This window comes from Oculina patagonica, chromosome 3 (assembly GCF_052425735.1).
Source record: "Oculina patagonica isolate OP01 chromosome 3, crgOcupat, whole genome shotgun sequence".
Lineage (NCBI taxonomy): Eukaryota > Metazoa > Cnidaria > Anthozoa > Scleractinia > Oculinidae > Oculina > Oculina patagonica.
The window spans coordinates 15,593,328-15,615,289 of record NC_135760.1 but is presented as its reverse complement, the minus strand read 5'-3'; the positions used below and the strand labels follow the sequence as shown (position 1 = coordinate 15,615,289).

Sequence of the window (21,962 nt, the reverse complement as noted above, 5' to 3'; positions counted from 1 at the left end):
AAATATTTCTTGATCCGGTCAAAAACTTACAAAACGGTTATGACCCCCCCGTGTCTTCTAAAACACACAGAATAAACATGACTCATACCGTGTCGTAAACTTCGCACTGGGTCATTCGCATTAAACAAAACACCGTTTTTGAGCCTAGAAATGTACTATTGAAGTGTTTATAAGTCATTTGAGTCCAAACTTTCTTTTCTAATTTAATTTTCAAGGTCACGACGAGCCGCTGAAAATCACTAAAATTCGGTTGCTCGAAATTCTTAATTTGGCGCTCTTTTTCGAGAGACAATTTCCCTACCCGGTAAAACTCCAAATTACTTGAAACTCAGATATTATGAAAGGGGAATTGCCGTTCTAAAACCTGGTGTAAAAATTTATTTCGGGCTCTCTATAAGCGCTGAGTGTAAACGCTCTCAAAATACTTATAATTACAAAATTACCTGTCACTGAAATGTAAAACAATAGCCAGTACATTCTTCCGACCAGACAGTCCAAAACGTATTCTTTTTAGTCTTCCCTCTTGTTTCTAATGCTATTTAGATGTAATCTTCAGCAGAAGCTCCCTGTTAAGATCATCTTGAACACTATATCTTCCAAATATCGAGTATAAGGCGAATTTCGAGTTCTATCGCCATCTTCATCGAATATAATTTCCCAAGCGTGTCGTCGACAACTTCAGCACATCTCCGTGTTGACATTCAACTTTAAAACTGCTCTCAGGTCTGCCATCACATTCCCATCTCCTGTTAAACAGCCGTCGAATAAATATAACCTTCTTGTGTCAACCCTTTGATTTCTCGATCGAAATGCTGGCCCGTTGTCAGTTGTTGTTCATGGTCGGCCGTTAAAACATCAACCAGACAACTGTTGTGCTCCGATTACATGTTGACAAAGTTGCTTGTCACGCAATCCCTTCCGCAATAGTCATGAAAAAAATTAATCGAATATACGGTTTGTTTTCAAGCCCATTCTAAAGGTAATTGATTTTGAAACATAATTTTAAGTGAAATTGCCTTTTCTGTTTTCATTCCTTCTGGTAACATCTCATTTGTCGGTACTTCAACATACCCGGGAACATAGTGAGAAAGGTTCATGAGTAGTCAGGGTGGATCAGTAAGTAGTTTTATCGAACGTTTTGTGGAGCAATGTGTTTTTACCCAACGTTTTTTTTTTTGTCATTTCAAGCAATACTTTTACCAAAACCTTTCAAGCGCCGAACGTTTAAATTTCAAATGCATCAAGTTCCGCTATTAAAGTGAATTTGAAATCCAAATTTTCTCCTCGGGGAGCATGCCCCCATACCTCCACGGAACCCCCCCCCCCCTAAGTTCACTCACTTTAGGGATCGACTTTCAGCCCCCCCCCCCCCCCCCCCACTCAAATTCTTCCTGCGCGGTCCCTGATATGAGATTTCTATGCGAGAAAGTACGAAGGAAGGAGGTTGTAAATCTTTCTCCGGCCGTGAACGTGAAGACTGCATTAGACGATCGCGTGCGTCATTATAAATACATTGCTCCCGGCCGAAAATATGTGAATTTAAAACTTTAAACTTTCTTGATATAAGCTGCATGCTAAATACTGGTTTAAAATCGGAAGTAAACGTACAAGATTGTGGGTGATAAGAATTCAAAACACTGGCAATAATACGCGACTTTTCTCACAGACAAAGGGAAGGCCAATTTTGGCTTTGTTTGTCTTCATAAAACAAATAGCACAGATGCCAAAGATAATATAATTTTTTTATTTTTACTTTAAAACTTAAGGTTCATAAGTCCAGTTTACTTTGATAGGATCCCTGAAATCTTAAAGTGCATTATCTCTCTTTCTGAAGAGATCATCAATATGCTGCAATTTTTGCCGCGAAGTGTTTGTTTACTGAGAGGTACATAAGTTTTTCTCTGAAGTCGAGTCTCATGTTTCATAGCCGGCGTTTTTACCCGATATAAAATCTATTTCCACGCACGCAATAAAAGTTACTGATGTTATCTAACCATATGATGAGCCTGGACTTTTTTTGAAGTTTTTCTTTTTCGCACAAAAACGAGCTGCATACATCTCTGTGAATGATGTTACAGGAGACTATGAGAAAAGTGAAATGAACCAACACACTTTTCTCAGAGTTATGATTCGTTCCTGTTGTTGTTGGTTTTTTTTTTATGTAAGCCCTTTTCCCCCTTTATTTTAACCCTGTAAATCAGTTAATTTTCGTTTTTACAGTGCACAAAACAAATATCGAGTATTTTCAATATTTCTCATCAACGGGTACTACGTTTTGTTGTCCAATTAAAGGAACACACAAAACCGGTCAACAAAACTTCAAACTAAAAGGCTCGGATACAGTAAGCGAGCGTTCAAAATGTACTAATTGCAACAGTGGCAAACTTGTCGAAACTTTAACACGCAGAAACGTTTAAGAGCATTTTAAGTATCAGCGAGCGAAATAAAAAAACAAAGTTGCTTGTCGGCCTTAAAAAATGCACAAAGGCTATTTCGTTAAGTAACAAAACGTCTTAGAAACAGACAATATTTACAGAGCCGTAATCTAATTAGCCTGCATTTAGTGGCTTCAGTTGAACATTTCCCACGGTTTGGTAATCGATAAGTCTGCAGTAGTTGTTGATGGAGGTCATTTGCTCCTTTCAGAAACTAGTTGGAGGTGCTTGCGCCTCCGACAAACGATACGAACGAGAAGTCGTTGTTCCGGTATTGTCATGTGAACGAGATATTTCGGGGCACACTCGCAGTGTTGAGATCAGGGATGTGTACTCTGAAGTTGACCTTATTTTAGCACGTGCATCCATATTCTCGCTTCCGTGCGACATTTCATCGTGGACTATTTGTCCATCTCATCGCTCTTCTTTGGGAATTGGCTGGCGTAGAGGGGCTAATCGATGCCGAGTACCACCAGGCCTTTCTGAGCATGCCTCAAAAGGGAAAACGAGAAAAGCAGACCGTGGAATAGGCAAGGCTGAGTCCAAAGCTATATTACAGCATACCGGTGTATTTGTTCCAGTGGGCTCTGGTAAGTAACCTCTTACAGTGTTTCCTCTGTTTGTTTCAACTAGTTTTAAATTTTGGCACCTCGTTGTTACTTATTTTCGCGGGACTAAATTTTCGCGATTTCCGCGATTTTCAAAAATACGCGAAATAAAAGACCCGCGAAAATTTATAATTAATACTTTTTAGCATAACAAATCGCCCAAATTGTTTTTATCTCTATGTGACTTATGAGACTGATTTAGTTGACAGTTATCTGGTGTATCTTTGTATAGGTATATGCCGTGACTGCAGGCCCGTTATTGACGTCACTGAGACGACACCAGTAGAAGTTCCAGGTACTCCGAGCGTGGCGGACATAAGCGAGGGTATTGAAAACATTACCTTGGTAAGATGATTTGCGCAGCACTGTACCTGTACGTTATATATGCTTATTTTTGTAATTAGACACATAAAGTGATAAGTAACCTTTTGCGGTTCACAGGTAGTAATAAACAATTATTTTTTAATACTCATATAAGAGCGGTTTTCTCAAAAATTGCAAAGTATGTTTAGGGACAACTCTTTTGCTTGGCATAGGCATAGGCGGCGGAGCAGAGGGGATGGGGCTGTAGCCCCTACCCCTCCCCCAACGTAAAAATTTGGGCCTACGTTTAGGTGCCGAAAATATCGTAAGTTGCTTTGTCGAGATATTCCGTCTCCTGAGTGAGATCTGAGTGAGTTGAAACATCTTCGAAACTTACTTGTAGATTTCGAATTTCTCGTTTAAGCGTGAATTAATTACGGAAGTAACGTGTCACTGTCGTAACGTTTCAGGTTTAGACTGTTCATAGCCCTCTTTGTTTTTCGTATTTTTTCGATCTTGGTGCGAGAGGAAAGAACGGTGAGAGAACTGAACGCCAGCGCAAAACGGGAGAGGCGAGGGGGTGGGGGGGGGGCGGTCCCCCCCGACGAGATGAAAATTTGAACGCGCCTTTGAAGCAAGACGTAAAAACAATGGAAATGAACGGTATTGCTGAGCTACTTCTCCTCTAAGAAGATGTTAAGATTAATTACAACTCTTCTTCATTTATTGTAATCGAAGCAGTTTTGAAGGTTTCTGCGGTGAGCAGAAAGCTTCCACGGCCTTCTGTAGTTTTAACATTGTTGTTAAGTTTTATAAAGCATTTAGTTAGTATTTGGTTCTTCTACACTGATCTGTTTTAAGCAATGCTGTTTTGTATTATTACTGGATTTCTGCAAATTGTTGATTTTGAAGAAAGAAAAAACACTTTGAGTTACGTTGTAAAAGTGGTTTCAAAGTCCATTTAATGATTATTGTTTTATAATCTGCAAACTAACTGAATCTAACCTATGGTGCAACCAAAGTTGATGATTCTTTGTTCGTGACAACACCGTTTACAACAACACCGTTTCTTTTGAAAAAATGTTAATTACCCTTTTAATCTTAGTACGAACAGGACCGCATAAACTTTTCAGGAGCGCGGATAAGTGGCCTATATTGCGTTTAAACCTGGAGCATTACAACAGTGACATATTACTTCCGTAATTATACTTTCTCGTGATTAAGGAGCGGTAAAATGACATAAACAAATAGTGTCAAATTGTTCTATAAAAAGCCCGAGTTCACGCAGATATGCGTCTTGTCTTCGGAAAAAGTTCGAAATATATTTGGCCTTCGAACAACAATCGGAAAATCTTCGGAAATCTTTGGTCAGAAAAACAAGTTGCCCGATATATGACAATCTGCCGAATATTTTTTGGACAGTGTTAGCCCCCTACCCCCTACCCCCCTCCCCCCTCCCCACGTTCCAAAACGCTTCGCCGCCTCTGATAGTTCATACATCAAAGAACAATGGCAATAATGTTGTATACTGAGAACATTAATTTTTTATAGGAAAAGGATTTCCCAGTACACAGCACGCCAATAACACCAGGAGGGAGTTTATACCTACCTCTATGCGAAGAGACCTCCAGCGACGTAAGTTTCGATACGCGAAGCCCTGTAAAAAGGCCATTGGATGCCCTCAATACATACCTGGAATCCAGGGATGTAAGCCCTGTACGGTCACAGTTAAAAATGTCCTGGGAAGAAGCAAGCGAACGAACCAAGCGATACTACAAAAGGAAAGCTGGACAAGCGGTAGCAGCAGTTGTTAAAGAAATAACACCACAAGAGACAGGTCCTTTGTTTCGCGCACTTTGCTCTTCTGACGCGCTACGTCGCGAGCTTTCTAGTGATGAAGATTCTGATGAAGAAACCGTAGATGTTACGCTTATGAAGGCACTCGCTGAATGTTATCAGGCTGCCAGTAGCTGGGAAACGCGCCGCCAGGTACTTTCTATCATGGCAGACAAGGTACGCTTCAAAACACTCCTCAAGTATATCCCTGGTCTGACAAAATATCGTTTTACGGAAGCTAAACGCCACTGCTTCAGCTACGGCAGAGGCGCACCTGTACAGTCAGTAAGAGCACCCAGGACAGACGTTGCTTTCTCTCAGATAGAGCATTTCATTGCCTTCATTACAAGCTCGCACATGATACAGGATCTGCCATTTGGAGAAAGATCCATAACTCTTAGCAACAAGGAGATCATAAAGGTTCCAAACGTTATCAGAATGATGATTCCTGAGAGGGTGGTGAAACAGTACCAAGCGTACTGCGAAGACTCCAGTTTCAAGCCCCTTAGCCGCAGCACACTCCTGCGTATCCTTGCTGTCTGTCCAGCCTCTGCTCGAAAATCACTACAGGGCTTGGATTACGTGAGCTCGGAAGGTGCGCAGGCATTTGAAGACCTAGCTGAAATCGTAGAAAGAATTGGGGACGCTGGACAAGGCATGGACTGGACTAAGGATCTGCAGAATCGCCTGCGAGCCGGAAAGCGCTACCTCAAAAGTGATTACAAGGTAGGTAATCAAATTCCCCATGATATTGGTTTAACATGGGTTTATATCCCTTTAACACTCAAGGGGGTTTACTTCCTAGTCCTGTCTCAGCTTAATCTGCTGAAAGTTTAGCCTGATCTTCAGAAACTTGCCACATGATTCTTGCTTTAGAATTTCGAATAGTATTTGATAGCACCATCTTTCATTCAGTTTCCATAGATAATTTTTATAATTGCGTGCGATTGCGTTCATTTTACATGAATATAACTCGTACGGATCTTCAACTCTCCCAAGGAATTATTAACCAAAGTATAAGTTCAATAGCTGTGTGTTTTATTTTTGTTTAAGGTGCATGTGTCTGAAGGCTCTACAGTGGCAGATCACTGTCGAATATTTGCTCTAAGCGATCCAAAGGAGCCGGCCTTCCAAGCCCAGTGCGACCACGACCACCTGGACTCTTGTGATCGCTGCGACCAACTTACATCAGCTCTTTTCGAGATAGAGGCAGCGCTTACCGCCCAGACAGACAACTTGCCATCTGACGTAAATGAAGAGCTTGCATTCATCATTAAGCGAGCGAAAACAAATATCCTTGCATGGAAGGCTCACATACTGCGTTCAATTCACCAAGACGCTGCGAGGATTGATGCTCTTGGTTCGCTTGACGAGACGTCAGCATTCATTGTCCAGGACTGGGCCATGAAATATTTGCCAAGGAAATACCGCGAAAGCCAAAGTGATTGGTTTGGCAAACGCGGTATTTCTTGGCATATCAGTGTGGCCTTCAGAAAGATTAGCGACCAGATTGAGATGCTGTCTTTCGTTCACGTCTTTCAGCCTTGTGACCAGGATAACTGTGCTGTCCTCGCAGTAATGGAAGATGTCATCAGGCAGCTGAAAACTACCATGCCAGGGCTGGAGACAGTCAGCCACCGCCAAGATAATGCTGGCTGTTACCACTGTGGGCCCGTCATCCTCTGCACAAGCACAGTGGGGGCGGAGCTTGGTATAAAGATCAAACGGCTTGATTACTCCGATCCCCAGGGTGGTAAAGGATCATGTGACCGCAAGGCGGCCACTATCAAATCACATATGCATATTCATCTAAATGAAGGACACGATATCGAAACCCCAGCACAGATGTGTGATGCGATCCAATCGTCCGGTGGGGTACCATCAGTGAGTGTCACCCTCTGTGACTCTGTCACTAACCCCCCAATGGGTACATACAAGATTGATGGTGTGAGCCTCCTTTCGAATATAGAGTATTCCAGTGAGGGGATTCGTGTGTGGAGAGCATATGGCGTGGGTCCAGGAAGACTGATATTGCAGAACCCCGAGGCCCCGTTATCCGACGGCCTTCCATCCATAGTAGTTAACCAGGCGCACCCCAGCGTATTCTCTTCCACCGCAAAAAGGGAGACAACTACTGGAAATCGAAGTAGCATCCACGCTACTGGCGACAAGGCAGAAACTGACAAAGAGCATTCGACACCAGGCGGAACTCTGTTTACATGTCCAGAGGAGGGATGTACACAGACATTCTTGAGACACTCCACCCTGATGCAACACTTGGACTGCGGCAAGCACAAGCGCGTTCTTGAGAACGAATCGCTCTATGACAAAGCTGCCCGGGAGTATGCGCAACAACTGGAGGGACAAGCCTTACTGGTGCCAGTAGTCACTACGTACACGGTCACAACACAAGCAGATCAGGCAAACAGGCAAGCAATGGGTTGGGCACTCAAGTCAAGTGCGTCACGAAGGACACGGTTTACCCCAGAGCAGAAGTCATATCTAACAACAAAGTTTAAACTTGGAGAGCAGACCGGAAATAAGGCAAACCCTGCAGCTGTTGCACGATCAATGATGTTTGCTAAGGATGAGAACGGAAAAAGATTGTTTTCCAGGGATGACTTCCTGACCGCAAAACAAATCGCAGGCTTCTTCTCACGCCTTGCCTCAAAGAAAGCCTTAGCAGATGATGAGGATCAAGTTGATATCGAGATTGCTGCACATGAGGCCTGTCTAGAAGAGATTGTAAATCAGGCTGTGAGTGAGACTGCCCTAAAACACCCAGTTGTTTACGATGCTTATAATCTGTGTGATATGGCATCTCAAAAGAAGCTAAGTAGCTTTTCTATTGCAGTGTTGAAAGATATTTGCACTTCGTTTGACATCGACACCTCAGATGTGTTAATCAATCGCAAAAAGCCATACATCGACAAGTTGAACTCTCTTTGCCAGGAATGCGCGTGTCAACAGTGAGGAGTAACTGTAACTTGAACAACATTGTCTATGAACAGTATTTGGAACAGTAAGGAGTTGTGCTGACATAAGAAAACATTAGACCAAGTATAAGTAGCACTAGTACGCGTTTAATAACGAGTTTCGATTAAAAAGGTGGTGTCTTCCGTTTGGTTTGCTTAAAAACTGCTCAATTCAGGCCTGAAAATTTTATTTGTTGCAAAGAGGCAGCATAAATAGAGGATATTACATGGTTGCGCGGAGATATGAAATTTATCTTCGAGTGTTCAAATCGATATCTCACGAGTGAGCGCAGCGAACGAGTGGGATATTGATTTGAACACGAGAAGATAAACTTCATATCTCCAAGCAACCATGTAATATTCTGTTTATTATATAAACCTACTAATTACCATGTTTTTGACGATTTTCCGAAGATTTCCGACCGTTTTCCGAGGATTTCCGAAGATTTTCAAAATGTTGTCCGAAGGTCGTACGAATGTTTCCGAACATTTTCCGAACTTTTCCGAAAATTTCCGAAGATATCCGAAGATTGCAGAAGATTGCCGAGGAAGATCCGAGGATGTTTCGACTTAATATCGATTTTCTTTGGCTCATTAAGCATTGAAACAGGGCACACTTGCCAGAAAATGTTCCGAAATCGATATCTTCACATGTGAAAATAACATGTTATTTTCACGTGTGAAGATATGATTTTTTCGTGCGAAAGGTTTCCTGGTATTTCACTGATGTTTATATAATAATACTCAGTAATTGATGTTCGGTTAACATCCCCTGGACGTGTGCCGCCCTTTGAGATTTTTTTCGTAAATTTGAAAAGAGGAATTTCTTCATGATACTGGAACTTTCTGTTCATTTACCCATTGCAAAAATTTTCGGTTATATCTGTCACCTATGTGTGTCAAGGACTTTTGACCTTGCCATGGAAACGTCATAATTATAGCCAAAATATTCATTTTCATATTCATTTTTATTTATTTTTCCAGCTTTTAATTTGAGCATAATAACTTGATTAGCTAACCAAACTATGTCAGTTTTAGCAGGCTGAGGTAAATATAAAAACACTTTCGGTAGTCCAGTCCTAGCCTGAATTTCAGACATCCCTCTGTGCTCGCCTGCTTGCCAGAAGGAACGTCTGAACACATTTGAGCCTAATGCCGTCCGGTGACGTCACTACACTCTGGTTGTAATTCATGCGGAAAAGTTTCTGTCGAGGCGATTGTGAAAGAAAAATCGCTCAAAAAGGATTAAGGGTATAAATTTTTATAGTAACTTTGAAACAGAAATGAGATTGCAGGCTTTCTTTACGAACCGATTATCTGAACTGGCTTTCTCGTAAATTTAGCAGCGAGAATATGGGTACAATATCATTAACGGTACTGAGGCATCAGAACGGAAATACTTGACTTGGGCACTGAGTTCTGCTTCGGGCCGAGAAGTCGGCGGCGTGAAAAAAAATTGGCAAATGAGTCGAGCGACGATGCCGCAACTAAAACCTACCGATTTCCATTACTGTTCTTCATCCGTAGGTAAACTAATAAAGTAAAAACTCAAGGTAAAGATAAAAATCATTTCTGGGAGGTAACTCCTTCGAACTCTTTCAAACTTTAATCCTCGCGCGGTAAATCTCAATTTATATTATGCAAATTTTAAATAAAATAATAACCGTGTGACGTCCGGACGGCTTAGGCTCAGTGTCCTTCCTTCTGGCGCGGCGGAGGGAGCTGAAATTCAGGCTAGTCCAGTCCCTGAACACTCTCTTCCGCGCACCCCCTCTCCTCACCCCTCCCCCCCCCCCCCCCTCCCCCGTATCACGGTTCGGGTGTAAATTTCCTTCAACGTTCGAGGGATAACAATTATGCAGAATGTAAACTTTTTAACTTCACGTGCCTGTATAGTAATTATAATGTGTAATTAATTATCAAGTGATGTAATAAACTAGCAAGTTTTATCTGTTTAATGAGAGCTATATCAATAAACTTTCTCTGTTTGACCACACATGAGATGGATCGACGTATCCTGTGACATAACAGACATAATACTCGAAAATACACTGAGATTGTGATATATGTATGTAATATGTTATTCAGGTACGTTAAACAAAATCTTTCTGGGGTGTTGAACAGACGAATACCGAAGAATATTAATTAATATATTTTTTACCATTTATGGAAATCAAGCAACGAAAACCTGACGAGTGACCATAACAAAGCCGTTGCGTGACATGCAAATTCAGTTAAGATCGGAGGTCAACGGTTTCTGAATGGACCGTGTTGAACAACAATCGAGTATTTTAGTTCAGAAAGAAAAGCGTTGATACAAGAAGGTTTTATTATGGACTGCCGTTTAACAGGTGATGTGGATGAGACAGCAGATCTGAGAATTCCGAGAGAATCGTACAAAGCTGTAAAGTTGAATGTCAACACGGAGATGTATTGGTTAATTTCGCTGTCTCCACGCTTTCGCACAGGAGTCTAAATATGCCTTTCACTCGATACTTTGGATAATATCGCATTGAAGATGAGTCAAACAGGAACATTTTGCGGTGTTTTACATCCAAAAATCCGAGAAATACAAGCCGGAACATTGTATTCAAGACGTTTTTGATTTGCTGGTCGAAAGCATGTTGCTGTTAATTACAGTGAAGTGACAGGTAAATGTTGTGTTTATCCGTATTTTGAGAGCTTTCGGACGCAGCGCTTATAGTAGTAGTAGTAGTAGTAGTAGTAGTAGTAGTAGAGAGAGAGAGAGAGAGAGAGAGAAGTCTTTATTAAGAAGCTAGTCACAACAAACGTGTGGCTTTACAATAAAAAAAACAATCTAAAATAAGCTAAACTAGTAAAATGAACCTATTATATGTATCAGTTACAAGGATTTTAAGAAATAAATTTAAAAAGACATCTATTTACAAAAGTGCGTTTGAAACGTTCTGTTTTTACTTTAGGGAGTATAAAGTCATGGCCCCTTTCTCTAAGAGCTCTGTTCCGTTTGGGTGGGAGCAAGTCATATAATACATGGCCAAAAGCCCTAAACAAATTTTTACATCAGGTTTTAGAACAGCATTTCCCCTTTTAAAATATCTGAGTTTTAAGTAATTTGCAGTTTTACCGGGTAGGGAAATTGTCTCTCGAAAAAGAGCGCCAAATTAAGAATTTCGAGTAACCGAATTTTAGTAATTTTCAGCGGCTCGCCGTGACCTTGAAAATTAACTTAAAGAAGAAAACTTGGACTCAAATGACTTATAAACGCTTCAAAAGTACATTTCTAGGCTCAAAAACGGGGTTTTATTTAATGCGAATGATCCAGAGCGAAGTTTACGAGACGGTATGAGTCATGTTTACATTGTGTGTTTTTGAAGACTCGTGGGGTCAATACGGTTTTGTAATTTTTTGACCGGCTTAAAGAATATTTGAACAAAAAAATCCCACCACGATTCTAGGCCTACCATAGGCTTTCTTTGGACGAAATAGGAAGAATTGTGATTTTTAATTTTTGTGCCACTAATTCTCATTTTGGCGCGGTCTGAGTAGAAATTCCTTCTGAAGCAAATTTAGAGAACTTTTGGACCGTAGAGCCAAGAAAATCGATTAACGGTTAAAAAACGCGTTTTTAGGAATAATTTCAGCATATTAAGGGTTAAGTCTCCGTTTTAAAGAGGTTCGACTGTTTGAAAGTTTTTCAGACAAAACTTTCTTTGGCTTGAAGACTGTTTAAGAAGCTCATTAGTCTGCGAACCTCAGCGCCCAGTTATAACAAGCGACTTTATTGCCCGCGCTAAACCCTGGAGAGTCTGCAGCTCGAAGGATTAGAGTTGAAGGGAAAAAAATGTTTCACACAAACTCGTTCCCAGGGCGCTTTTCAAGTGTTTAACATCTTGTACCAGAAAAGTGACTCTCTTCTTCCTTTTGGCTGATTGTAATCAAAAAAGGAAAAGTCTGCCTAACCAAGCCTAAGCTAGCCTGGCCAAGAATGAAATAGGCTATAAGGTGGGGCATGACAGGCATGGCGCTTAAGCGCGAGCGGCGACGAGCCGCTATTTCGAAAACTCGTCGCCGAGAAGACCCATGGGGACGAGGTTGTTACGTCACCTTCTCCCCCAAGGCCTTCACGGCTGGTTAACGAGATGTGAACATCGAGAAGGGAGGTATTTGCAACTTTTTCAGTAAACAACGTCTAATAATGAACAAAATAAAATAATTTTTTCATTGGCACTTACCATATCAATGTTTGTAGTTCCAAACTCAGGTTCTTCACTTCGCTGAGTGTGATAATCAATGTCATAATGCACAAAGTTGTTGTTGGTCTCCACGGCTGCCTCGCCTGCTTCTCTCCGGTTCTTTTTATTTAAGTAGCAATTATTTCCTGCGTCCTGTTTTTTGTAATTAATCGACTTGCAGCCACTTGTTTCAGCACATCGCTTTACGCAAGCGAAAACGGAACTTTCTGATACCATGTCATGGTCGGTCTCAAGAAACGTATCTACAGGAAACAAACCAAAATATGATAAATTACGTAAACAGCATTTTGTTTGAAGAACGCTTTTCATGATCATCAAAATAAGTTCCGGATGTGTGCAAGCTTTCTGCACGATAAATCTTAAAGGGACTATGTCACGGAATTTTACCAGATTTTTGAACCGCCAAAATTTATATTTGTGTCGCATGAAACCTAAAAATAATAGTCCATTTTTATTAAAAATGGCTATATTAGAGCACTGAATCTGTTAACTAGCATCTTTGGCTGCGGATGCCTCAGATGAAAATGGATTGCAATTTAACAATGTTAAGCAAACGTTTTCAAATTGTTTCCACGCGTCTTCAAAAAATCGATATTAATAGCCGTAGCTTGATTTCTATCTGCAAATTAAGGTTATATCTTCCTTTAGATGTTCAAAGATAATGTTTTTTATGGGTTAAGTTGCCTACCACTTATTTCAGAACAGTTTTGACTAAAAAACTGTGAGATCCCCGTGACATAGTCCCTTAAGCTTGTTAAGTTAAATAGTAGATTTTGAACATGTTAAGTTAAATTTGCTTTATTTATCGGAAGGCTTTAATATATGGTATCAGTATGTCGGTTTATCGTCGTAGCCTGCGAGCAAAACCGAATGAAAAACGAACAACGCGCGAGAAAAGTGGGCCGCTTGAGAGCTGGAGGCGAGGCGGGAAAAAATCGTGGTTTTTTTTTCGCGCATGTGTGCTTGTATTAAAAAATCTTTAGTCCAAAGATTTAGCTCTAAACAATCCGTAATACAGATGATTCATTGTCGAGAAAATATTTTCTATCGAAAATGTCCATTGAAGTGTTTCTGTGCGTCTTCTAGTGGAATAGGGGCTTTTCGAGAATGTGATCTGGCTACAAAGTCTACAAGGGGCTAAGTGTAGTTGTATGACATGCCCATAAAACTCATAATTTATTTGAACAGTCTCGGGAAATGAAGCCACGACGAGTTTTTCGATTCTTATCAGCCAATCAGAAAATACTACGAGCACCCGAGAGCAAACCGAAAGATGTAGCGTCAGCATGTGTCAAGAAACTAAACAACTTCCTCTTTGGAAAACCGCGGGCTCAGATAATTCTCGCAGAGACTTGCTGCTCTCTAAAGTCAAGCAAGAGAGAGCAAGAGTTTATTTTCTGTGGCCTGAAACAACATGAAAGCTACTTTCTTTGTGAGCTTTCAAACCTTAAACCTTATTATTTTACTTCGAGGACTAATGGCTTACCTATTTCCGAAATAAACATTGGCACAAGATTCTGATTCGCTAAGGACAGCACAATGCACTCATGGATGAGTACTGTGATTAACAGACTTCCACCGCGCTCCATTGTGCTCCTGTAGAACAAAACAGCATTAAAATGTTTTTGTCCAAATTTAATTTTTATTAATTTTGCAGCACTGTTTACTTTTTATTTACACTCCTTTGGAGCCTGATTCCTGGTGGTATCCATTCATCTAAGAAATTAATTATTAAACAATTTTCCTTAAACTGAAATCAAAAAATCGCAAGTTAATTAATATAAAGAAGAGAAAGAGGCAGGTCCTGTTTTCTTTTTTCTTCTTTCCTCTTTTATCTCACACATAGTTAATTGTTTCAACAATATTAAAAGCTCGAGAAAAGAGAGCTATCATTCACCGATAAGCTGTCTTTAGTTAACAATAAAGACTGGCCATAAGCAAGACCTGAAATAGTTCAGGGACGCTCTCTCTAGAATGTTAGTTTAAAATCGCAAACGATAAACTATAATCTGCAGACACTGTGCAAGCACTGGGTCATTGAAAATCATTTTTCTCTGCTTCATCAAGCCATAACAGGGTTTCGAATGTTTAGTTATGAACTAGTGAAGAACTTGATACATTCGTGAAAACGCTAAAAAGACTTTTTTCGGGTTCACTGTCATTACCACACCAACAAAAGTTCGGTCTTTCAAAGCAAAACTTCTTCACTGATAAGGTAACCATTGGAAACAGTCAACAAAACGTTTTTAGCACCAAACTCGAATTTCGTATGTTTGCAATTGAACATTTCTACAACGGCCAACTTAACACAGAATTAAATGACATTAAAGAGAGGTGCGGATTATCGAAAAGTCGGGTCAGAAAAATCTTGACCGAAAGGTGACCATCAGTGAAGGTTCGACTAATTTCGCTTGTCTATATCTGAGGTTCTTCTTTCACAAAAAATAAAAAAATAACTTACCTTAAGGTTACTATTGTTAGCGGCTACTAATTCTAGTGGTTTTTAGCGAGTTCGGCTAAAATCGCTAAATTTAGTGCTCCTAAAATTTGTCTCGGTCAAATTTAATACTCGTTAGATTTAAGTTCCTCCCCTCTCACCCCATCGGTAAACAAAATCAGCATTGTCGACTTGAAAAATTATTTAAAAATAGTCGGTAACTTTGTTCTTTTTGGCGATGCAAACGTTCGCTCAATTTCAAGTGAGTTTGTTCTTTTACTGAACATTTATTTCTATCTTAGCTATATGTTTATTAAAAACTAGTTTACACAATATCACTAACTTGTTAAGTTTTTCGGAAAACCGCTTAATAAAATAGTCGCTAAATCTTGCTCAGAAAGAATCGCTTAAATTAGTAGCCGCTAAAAATAGTAACCTTAAGGTATCTTCCAATTGTTGATTAACGTACATTAAATATCAACAAAGTGAATAACTCTTACCTCGACTGAAGAGGTTCAGCTCCAAAATCGTTATATTTCGGCAGGCACCGCGCGTTTTTGTGCCATACTTGTACACTGTGTCGGTATACTGATGCAATTACCAACGAATTGTCTTTTAAACACAGTTTTGTTTCTTTAGACAAAAGAGCGATAAAAATAACGTAAACAAAATTTGAACTATAAAAGGCGCCCCAGGAATTCTTTATAAAAGTTAAGATCAAACTATAAAAGATAAAAGAATACAGCTGAAAAAATATTGTATGTTCCCGTGGGATTATTGGGTTGCCCAATTGTTCAATCCGCTATGAAATAAAATAAACTTTTATTACATAAACAAGCTCAGCAAGAAGATATTATTTTCACTCAACAACAAAAGGATCTAAAAGAACTGTTTTAAAAAAACTATGCAAGTTTGTTTGGCACGGCAACGAAAACCTCCCATTTGAAAAATATTTTGTTTGAATTATTTAATAAGATATAACAGTGATATAAGAGCATGTTTTTTATCTGATTCATGAACCTAAATCGTAAATTTTTGCTCCATTCTAACGAATGTAAATCAAGAAAGGACTCGTTATACTTAAACTGATAATTTCACTTGCGTTTTGTTAAGGCCTGGCCAAACGGAGATGCAAGTGGACGCAAGTTTTCAACTTGCGTCTCCGTTTGGCCAGGACTTGCGTGTAATTGCGTTGACTTGCGATGACTTGCGTTCACTTTGGTCGAGATCAAATTTGCACGCAAGTGAACGCAAGTTTTTCACCGTTTGGCCACCCAACGCAAGTCAACGCAAGTCAACGCAAGTTCAGCTGCCCGCTTTCTAGCCTGAATTTCAGACATCCCTCTGTGCTCGCCTGCTTGCCAGAAGGAACGTCTGAACACATTTGAGCCTAATGCCGTCCGGTGACGTCACTACCCGAAAACCGGGTAGTGATTTTGATTGGTTGATTTTAAAATTATTTGCATAATTATGTGAAATTATGACTGAATTTTACCGCGCGAGGATTGTAATTTGAAAACGTTTGGAAAGAGTTCGAAGGAGTTACCTTCCCAGAAATGAATTTATTAGTCATTTACCTTGAGTTTATTACTTTATTAGTTTACCTACGGATGAAGAACAGTAATGGAAATCGGTAGGTTTTAAGTTGGCGGCATTCGTCGCTTCGACATGCAGTGTTTTGCCAAATTTATATATGTATTCTTGTTTTGTCAACAAAGCCGCTCGACGTTTATGTCCTGCGGCCTCGATGAGCCAGTGATTTCTGAACTCAGTGCCCATAGTCAAGTAGGATATTTTTGTATTGAATTCCGTTTCTTGATGCCTCAGTAACCGTCTAAATTGATTCATTTAAGTACTCACGAGTGTGTTGTATTTGCTCGCTGCGTAACATATTATATTTTGATCGCTAGATAAGCTTCAGTTCAGATTAAATCGGTTCCGTAAAAGAATATAGCCTGCAGTCGATTAAAATCTTATTCATTTGTCTCAAGTTTTCAATAGTTTACTATTAAAACAATTTTATACCCTGTAATCCTTTATTGAAGCGATTTTTCTTTCACAATTTCATGGCCTCGACAGAAACTTTTCCGCATGAATTACAACCAGAGTGTAGTGACGTCACCGGACGGCATTAGGCTCAAATGTGTTCAGACGTTCCTTCTGGCAAGCAGGCGAGCACAGAGGGATGTCTGAAATTCAGGCTACCCGCTTCCGGCTTCAAAAACTGAATTGTAGCGCGCGCAGTAGCATTTAAATGGCTTTTTTTGACGTGCACTTGCGAGTCCGTTTGGCCACCCAACGCAAGTTTGTACGCAAGTTCAACTTTCGACTACTTGCGTCCACTTGCGTTACCGTTTGGTCAAGGCTTTACAGTCATTTAAAAAAACTTTCTGGGAAGTTCCTTTCACCAACATCTGCAGTGAGTTGCCATCACATGGCAACCAGCTAGCTATAGCGAAAAATTGGATCCAACCCATACCTTTGACCTAGGGTAAAGGTTGTAAAGGCCGTCTTTGCCAAACCTTTGAGATACCTTTGATTGTGACAAAGGCCATCTTTGATTTTCATCAAAGGTATTACGCTTTCCACGCTATAGTGAGATGTGACTTTGCGGACAACGGTCAAAGATTCCTTTTTCTCGCGTCAAATGTATCGCTAACTTTGACGCACGTCAAATCCCTGTCAAAAGCGATATCAAAGGACTTGCTTACCTTTGACACTTGTGGAGGGGGACAGGGAGGCGGGAGACCGGGAGAAAAGGGGTGGGAAGCGGGAGAAGAGAGGGCGGGAAGCAGGATTCCTAAGGTGGCGGGAACCGGGAGAAGCAAGTATAATTTTGCAATGTTTTGTTATATTTTGCAATAGATATGGGACAAAGAGGAGGGCACCACAACGGAAAGGGGCAGGAAGCGGGAGTAAAAGGTACGGGAAAAGGGAGTTAGTGGTACGGGAGGCGGGAGGTTCAGACTCCCCCCCCCCCCCTGTCCCCACCCACACACTTGTGTCAAAGATAGTCATCTATATTTCTCTCATACAACACGCTATACAGAGAGTTGTGCAAAAAGAGTTTTATTTCGATCGTTCTGCTTTAAACACATCTTAGTTAAATTCTGACAGACCCACTTCAGATTGCCTAATCTGAGTTGTACTTAACTATCCATGTTCTATATAATCCCCAATAAAAACTAACTTGAGGAGTGTTATTCCATAATTATCGAGAAAACGACGAAAAGCATCCAATTGAAGTAAAAATCTGCACTTCTTGGACTTGTTGTTGATGTTCAGTGCGCTGTTGATGTCATCAATATGTTTTGAGATGTAAATCTCGTTTAGAAGCACAACAAGACTCATAAATATGTGCCCGCTTGTAAGATGTTAACCAGTTGGCTATTTACACAGTGTGGCCGAATTTGTGGCCGCGGTGTTGACTGAGCTCGGGCTCGAGAAAAAAGAACCGAAAACAGGGGCAAGGGATTGCTTTTACAATAACTCAGCGTTTAATCTCTAGATTTCATTGAAACAAACAAAAAGAGCCGCTTAAAGGAACCTAGTCAGCCACACCTTTGTTTTTGTTTACATGCGAGAATTTCGGTATTATATTTTACGCGGAGCGTGTCTAAACAAATGAGTTCACTGTGAAACTGTTAGAGGTAATTAAACAGACTTCCAGTAACACAACTTACAGCAATGCAATAAGATTTCGCTTCACCACACAATTTTCATAATTTGGATGCCATCGAAAATGGCGGAAGCTGACTAGAGTCCTTTAACGCAGCAGCTATTTTGAAAGTCACCGCGAACAAATTCAACCCGCTCTGAGTTGCACGATGTGGGTTACAGCCCAGGGCCCGCGCCCTACTCACTCGGCCTCCTTTTTTGTGTGTGTTTTTTTTAATTATTATTTACAGGATTATTAATTATTATTTACTGATTACAAAAAGATGACATTAGAGAGCTTCTTACTGATGCAATAATGTGTTTTTCTTTTTGACCTTTTATAAAATTGTAAAACTAGACAAGTTTCTGATTTGGTGCGAATATGAATGAACCCGCGTGGTTTTCATCACGAACAATGGAAAGCTTCACCAAAAAACACCTCTACAATGATTTGTTGAAAATGGCGGCATGTTGCTCTCCCTGATTACCTTTAAACTTGTGCAAAGTACGAAGTAAAAATGCTCAGTCCAGCCCCGGCTTAACGAACTCAAATCAGTAGCGAGCAAACCTTCTCACGGTCCCGGTTATCACCAAAAATACGTTTATGATAACCGAACTCGATTTTATAAAGTTCCGCTTGCAACGAACATATTTTCCGTAGTAAGGTGTTCCCTCTCCCAAACTTGATTTTGCGCGACAATTCATGCCGTGACACGCAACTACCCCGTACCTCACCCAGGCCCCTACGTGTACTCCGCGCTCGCCCACAAGAAGAGGAGAGCACCTGGAAACTAGGATATAGGGAACAACCGGGAGGCTCTTCGGAAAACATTGGATATAACGAGCCAAGATTTCGAAAACGAGCGAGCCTGAGCGAGTTCGTTAAAACGGGATTGAAATATATGTACATCAAAATGCAAAATGCTGGTTCTCGATTGATCGATTACGCTGAATTGACAGGATTTTGCTCAGATCAGAACATGGATATGCCTCAACTTAAAATTAAACGACCCGCATTTGCCAAAGGTGGATATCCCAGCGTTCTGTGCGCCTTTCTTACGTCTGAGACTGACTGCAGCAATTGGTCTATTGCCCAGTGGGTCGTTTACCATCCAGAAGTGTCCACTTCCACACAATGTATTCACGCCACTGTACTCATTAACTAAAGAAACAGAGAGATATTTGTTACATATCTGTGCGCCCTCCTTGCGTCTGAGACTGACTGCAGCAGTTGGTCTATTGCCCAATGGGTCGTTTACCATCCAGAAATGTCCATTTCCACACAACGTATTCACACCACTGTACTCATTATCTAAAGAAACAGAGAGACATTTGTTAAGTAGACATTCTCAAACTCATTAATAATTCATCAAGTTAAAACAAAGAAAATTATAGCCGTGACGGTGGTTTGGAAACCCGATCTTAATTAGCATAGATTTTTACGATTTTATTTCTCCGTTTACTCCGTAGTTTTTGTTTCGATTGAGAAGATATATCAAACACTCGAGACAGTGTTTCATCGGCTATCCAAACACCTCGAATTTCGTCAAAAATACTCCGCTGCGCGTCGTATTTTCAGCTCTCTTCTCGGTGTTTGGATATCCCGATGAAATACTGCCTCTCGTGTTTGATATATTACGTGAAACAGCCCCTCTTCCTCTTATTTTCTTTCTTAGCTTCGATGCGTGATTAGCGAATTTGACAGCCGGAAGCGCTGATAATCTCGCGCGCAACCCAGGGGTATGGATCTCTGTCTTCAGGAGGCAGAAAATTTTTGAGAAGAAAGGGCTTAATGGGCTAAAGCGCAATTTGCTTGACTAAACCTAAGTAACCCAAAATTCCTAAAAAATGTACCGGAAGGGGTCAAGATCTCTCTTTTTTCGCGCTTCCTGCCCTTTTTTCTTTTATATGCCTCGACTAAGGGCCTATTCAAGGGTTATTTGGATGGAGCCTAACGAAGGACTAAACTATTTACACTAAAAAGGATGTCACTACCGTTAACACCAAGAAATTCTTCTTTCCAAATTTCATCTTGATTGGGATCAAATTCTTCAACGCCTGGATCATAACCAGAGGCCCTGTACACAAAAAAAGAAAAAAATTTAAAGTGCTTATTAACACTTAAATTACTACGATGGTAAAGGTCGTGAAGAAAGGGAATAGAGATTCACTTTCAAGCCTGAATGAAATGGCAAAAATTCTAATTAACACAAGAAACTGACCAAAAAATGGAAAGTAAATTTAATAGGCCACTTTAGAGTTACCCTTTGCCTCTGTTTCAAAACGAGTCTACGTGCGAAATGAGTTTCACCTGCAGGTCCATTTTCATGCAAATCAAACTCATTTTCATTTGAATGGGTTCGCACGTAGTCTCGTTTTGAAAAAGAGGCAAAGAGTAAAAAACTCCGATATGGCCTATTACCCTGCAAGCAGAGTCGCTTCTATCTTTCAATCCTCTTTCCTGACTTATCTAGGAACGATCGAAGCGACTCTCCTAGCAGGGTTAAAATTTAATCGACAAAAACCAAATTGTGTCCATTGCAATCCGTTTCACGCAATCTTTCGTACTTCTACAGTCGTATAGTGTATGTAACCATCACCTAAAGGTGTTTTTCGATTTAAAACAAATTTGTATGCTACAAAATTGTTGAAACAGCGCGAAATTGTCCCTTTTAACTTCATTGGGACAGTTAGTGTTCATTATATTATTGTGAGAGGTTTTACCGAGTATTTTCAATTAAAGCTTCTTATTTCGCTTAATGCGCATGCTCACCAGGAAGGAACGCTGCCAAAAATCGCATAGCACTGCTGGGTTTCCAAAAAGGTCGTCAGGAATGCGATTCGTTTCCAGGCTCCCGGTACTGAGATGACCAAGCCATCAACTGGGGCCGAGTCCTGATCAGAACAAGCAACTGAAGAGATTTGCAAGATTTCCACAACAAGTCCATCATTTTCTGTTGTAAATGCTACAGCAACATTGCTTGTCTTGTTTATCACTAGTTCGCTCTCGTTAACTCTTCGCCAAGCTGAAAGAGAGTCGAGAAAGAAATTGATTAATTTACTCCAGGAGCGTTTACCGATTTGTCATGAAGAAAACGGCATTTTCGGTTGAAAAGTTTTAACTTTCCGGTGAAACGTTTCTGGAATGGATGGAAATCCTCGTATTTGTTTTGTTTTCCTTTTTTCGCCCATGCCTCACGCACACGCAGGAATTTGGCACGTTCCGTACCAACCGGTTTTTCGTGCAAATGATCAACGACTCGGACTAGCTTAAAGGGACACTGTCACCAGTTTCACTTCAAAAACTCAAGAGCCTAAAGAAATGTGGAAACTACGAATAGTGGTCTAATTTTGTTAAAAATCACCATGCCAGTGTACTAAAGCGATAAACAAGTGATATTTTTGTGTTGCCATCAGGAACTTTAGATCTCAACTTGAAAAAGTCAAGCTGATTTTTTCAAGTTTTGTCCTTGTGG

At 40.4% G+C, this 21,962-nt stretch overlaps 1 protein-coding gene across 4 annotated transcripts in view; it reads right to left on the bottom strand.

Moving 5' to 3' along the window:
• LOC144646924 (uncharacterized) overlaps positions 1–21,962 on the bottom strand; it is a 46,649-nt gene that overhangs the window by 14,956 nt on the left and 9,731 nt on the right. The window contains exons 8-9 of one of the 4 annotated variants that reach the window (XM_078506638.1): positions 21,260–21,512; positions 20,479–20,564 (exon numbers count right to left, since the gene is read on the bottom strand). The exons of 1 other annotated variant lie outside the window; for it this stretch is intronic. In XM_078506638.1, coding sequence (XP_078362764.1) covers positions 20,479–20,564; positions 21,260–21,512 — 339 coding nt within the window. Of the gene's footprint in view, positions 1–12,371; positions 12,635–13,878; positions 13,989–20,478; positions 20,565–21,259; positions 21,513–21,962 lie in introns of all 4 variants that reach the window. 2 more of the 4 variants (XM_078506635.1, XM_078506636.1) reach the window with 2 other exon arrangements.